The sequence below is a fragment of the Manihot esculenta genome, chromosome 1 (assembly GCF_001659605.2).
Source record: "Manihot esculenta cultivar AM560-2 chromosome 1, M.esculenta_v8, whole genome shotgun sequence".
In the NCBI taxonomy this organism is placed as follows: domain Eukaryota; kingdom Viridiplantae; phylum Streptophyta; class Magnoliopsida; order Malpighiales; family Euphorbiaceae; genus Manihot; species Manihot esculenta.
The window spans coordinates 7,034,776-7,038,717 of NC_035161.2; the positions used below are offsets into that span (position 1 = coordinate 7,034,776).

General features: G+C 36.2%; 1 protein-coding gene and 1 non-coding gene across 2 annotated transcripts; both read right to left on the reverse strand.

Annotated features, from left to right (window-relative positions):
• Nucleotides 1-254: 254 nt before the first annotated feature.
• On the reverse strand, nucleotides 255-325 carry TRNAG-CCC. Its single transcript has one exon. It is a non-coding gene; the product is annotated as a tRNA-Gly (tRNA).
• A 748-nt stretch (nucleotides 326-1,073) lies between these two features.
• LOC110616256 (thylakoid lumenal 17.4 kDa protein, chloroplastic) lies at nucleotides 1,074-3,942 on the reverse strand. Its single transcript, XM_021758623.1, has 3 exons — nucleotides 3,603-3,942; nucleotides 1,810-2,056; nucleotides 1,074-1,413 (listed from the first exon to the last, which is right to left on the reverse strand). The coding sequence occupies exons 1-3, from the start codon at nucleotides 3,846-3,848 to the stop codon at nucleotides 1,190-1,192; spliced, it is 717 nt and encodes a 238-aa protein (XP_021614315.1). The 5' UTR covers nucleotides 3,849-3,942; the 3' UTR covers nucleotides 1,074-1,189.

Consider the following 3,942-nt stretch of genomic DNA (forward strand, 5'->3'; position numbering starts at 1 on the left):
CAATCATTTTTCACATCCAATCAAACTACAGTAAACTCTGTCTTAATATTCCGTGGACACCAATCATTTTTCACATCCAATCAAACTACAGTAAACTCTATCTTAATATTCCGTCGACACCAATCAATTTTTACATCCAATCAAACAACAGTAAACTCCACTCCAACACCCAGTGCTACTTATAAAAATTAGGATAAAAGTAAGTATTTTATTTGTATATTTAAAATTCAATTTTCTGAAAGAGAATTTTTGTTTGCGCATCCGGGGAATCGAACCCCGGTCAGTACCGTGGGAGGGTACTATGATACCACTACACCAGATGCGCCCTTCTGTTCATCGGTTCCCAAAATTTTTCTAAATAATAAAATATTGTTTTTTGAAAAAATCAATGTACTTCCCATGATACGAGAATAGGAGTATGATTTTTGTATAATGTTGGAGTTTTCAATAATTAGCCTAATTCTTTTCTTTTTTCTTTTTTACCTGCAAACTTTATTGCATTAAAGCCCAAAAAGGGCAAATTACAAACCTTGACCCAACAAACTAAGAAGTAATGTCAAGGCCCATCACGCACAAGCCCAAGCCTACTGATCTAAAGAGTTCAGAACCCACATCCCCAACATCGTAAAAGAATCCAAAAGATGTTGTTTCGGCTGTTGGAATCAGTTGTTCTACCCAATCCAGAGGAGGGGATCAAAATCAGTCCCACAATATGCATGTCCAGGGAAAACAAGGAACCAAAACGCGACATCGGAAAGAACTTTCCCCAGTGCTAGCAACTACGAGGTGGTAGTACCGCCAGAAAGCCCAAAGACACGTCAAGAAACCTAGAAACACAGCTCTCTCATGAACATACCATTCAGACTTGACATTAACCACAAGCAGGGAGGAAGTCCCCCCATGGCAATTTCATTATGTCCCAGCCATGGAGCAACTGTTAAGAGCCCAACTTGCTCCTGTGCCAAAACATCAGCCTCTAGCAAATAGTCAATTTCAGAGATTTTTCCATAACTGAATCATCAGATACCAGTTGCCAGTCCCACTAGTTAGTATTTGACCATATGAATCACTGATAAACTTTAAATGAACATGATTATCTATATCATTGGAAAATCACTCTATAGTTGTCAATATATGATAATAGGCAACATAGAGATTAATGAAATAGAGAGAAGAAAACAAACAGAAATCACCGGCACCCGAGATTAGCTCTTCCTTCAGGATCAATAGTTTTATTTGTACATAGCTTCTGAAGATCAATGTATCCTATTATGGTGTCCTCAAAAACAGCATCTGCCAATTGAGCTTCATCAAAAGTGGAGCCTGATAGTACAGCGTTCTTAAACACAGCTCCTTGCAGATTGGCTTTCCCAAAATTAACCCTATCTAAAACTGCATTTGAGAAGTCCACACCTGGCATGCATATAGTTGGATTTCTCAGGGAAAGGGGATTAAGATAACGTAGGATAAAATTAGTTATCTAACTAAGGACGATATTGAAATTAGATAACATAAGGGAAAACTAAATAATTAAAAAACTAACAAAAACTAACAATATGGATTTTGGAACTGAAGATTTTATTCAGAGATTTCAATCCGTCGTACTCCAGATTTAATGACTCGATGCTTTTTTAAATAAGCATTACAAAGACTAGCAAATATCAATAACAAAAATGAGAAGATAATGTCACTGTACTGAAAGTGGTTTGACACTCAACAATAGACAAAGAACTACTTAGAAAAAGAAATGACAATCTTATAGTATTATCACATAACTTTGATGAATATAGAGATGGATTTAGAAGTCACCTTTGAAGCTAGCTCCAACAGCATAAGCCTTTGACATCACCACTTCTGACATATCAGCACCATCAAACTTAGCATCTGACATTAGTGCTGCAGCAAGAGACTTCCCCTTTAGATTGGATTTTTCATTTGTATAATCACAAAAGCGAAGATCAATTGGCTTGTCGTAAACACCATTTGCTTGACCTATTGTGTTCCCAACAAATGCCTTTTCACAACGGTTAGGCTCAGTCGACAGTGGGGGTAGCCTCTGCAAAGGAAACATTTACCCTCCATTTGGCATAAATTCTTTGAAAATGCAAATTTTATAAGTTAAAAAAGAAACGACTTCCTACATTCCAAATATGAAATTTGATAGAAAAGAAATGAAATGAATTGAATTGAATTCTTATGAAATCTTTCATCCCAAACAAAGGGTTATAGTCCATATATTGTAAGAATAAAATATATTACAATCTATAGTCTTTTAATCTTGAACAGCAAAGGGAAAATACTCCCCTAAAGTACAGAAAGAGAAAAAGAGATGCCAAAAAGAAAAGTTACTTATGCAGGGAATTTTGTTTTCTTGCCTATCTATTTTACAAAACTATTTCAGAAGTATCAACATCACGTCTAAAACATTTGAAAATTCTTCATATGAAACTACAATATTAAATCTTTTGCATTCTGATTCTTATCTTTTGAGTTTGTTTTCTTCTGATGTTAAGAGTCTAGTTCTACCTCTGCTCAAACTATTGACAAACTAAGGGAAAAACTCTCATCAGTTCCATCACTTAGCCACGTCAATGAAGTGATCAAATATGCAGGATTTCAAGAAAATCTACAAGGTACCATAAAAATGATCCATTGAGTCTGCAGTCAGCACTAATGCATGTATTAATCTGAGTAATTGTACACGAATAAACCTAAAATCTTTGCACCTCATATATTGGTATGGAAAGATATCAATGCCTATGGAGATCTTGTAAAAGAATGAAAAAGGTTTTTGTAAGCAGAATCAAAAACTCCTTACTCTCTTAAAAACTTCATTGAATAAATATTTTGAAGGTAAAGGACTTAAGTTTGCAATGCAAAACAAAGCCAGACTCATTCACAGCATGGAGAGCCATTCACCGGGAAGATAACAGAAGACACAGGATTGATGTGGTTCACTAGTAAAACTATAGAAGATTAAGCAAAATTTTCATAGTGAAAATGTGAAAAGTTATGATTCTCACAGAGGCCTGATACACTCAAATCTATCCAGTAAACTTAATAAGCAACTCTTGCTTCTCATTATTAAAAGATAACAAACAAGGTATAGTAAGACTGCGCTACAACAGTTTGGTTTATAATGATGGAGCTCCTGTTAGAAAAATTCCAGGAAAAAAAGATGCAATTTCCAAAGTAATCCGCTATAATGAAAGTTCACCCAGTTTCAAATCTAAATGCCCCTGCAAGAGTAAAAGCTTCTTCTCCTTATCTAGAGCTTTAACTGTACAATAACTACTCTAAATCTCGAAATTTCTCCATGCAGCCTTAGCGTAACTGAATGGTGAGGCAAACACAAGTATAAGCTCACAAGCTTTTCTTTCCTTTTCCTACTTCACTAATAGTGACTTCTAGAAAAGGCCCTTCTAGGAAACGTTTGGGCTTGTAATTAAACTACAGGCATGTAACGCCTAACAATTATCTTAGTGAAATTTCACCCAATTTCTTGAACAGCTAGACCAATTACAAGGGATAGAATAGTTTTATCAGCAGGATTTGAGAAAAAAAAAATTAGGAATTCTAATGGGTAAGTGATGATCTTTAACCTGGCTAGCAGCAATTACAGGTGAAGCAGCGGTGACAGCCCAAGCAGCAAGAAGACCACAAGCCACAGTTTGAAGCTCCTTCAATGGCGTAAAAGAAACGAAATCAACTTGGTCTCTCTTAGCAGAACAAGTGATGATCTTGATGGGTGGGTGAAGAAGGCCTTGAGAGAGAAAATGGCGGCGTTTTGAAGAAGAGTAGGGAAGAAAGCGAGTGTTTTGGGAGAGTGGAAGTGAAAGTGTCGCCATTTTTTGTTTCAGGAAGATGAAAAGCAGTTTCTTCCAGTTCTCTTTATCTGTCAGCTGATCGTTATCCGTTGAGGCCGTTACGCGACGAGAAGAG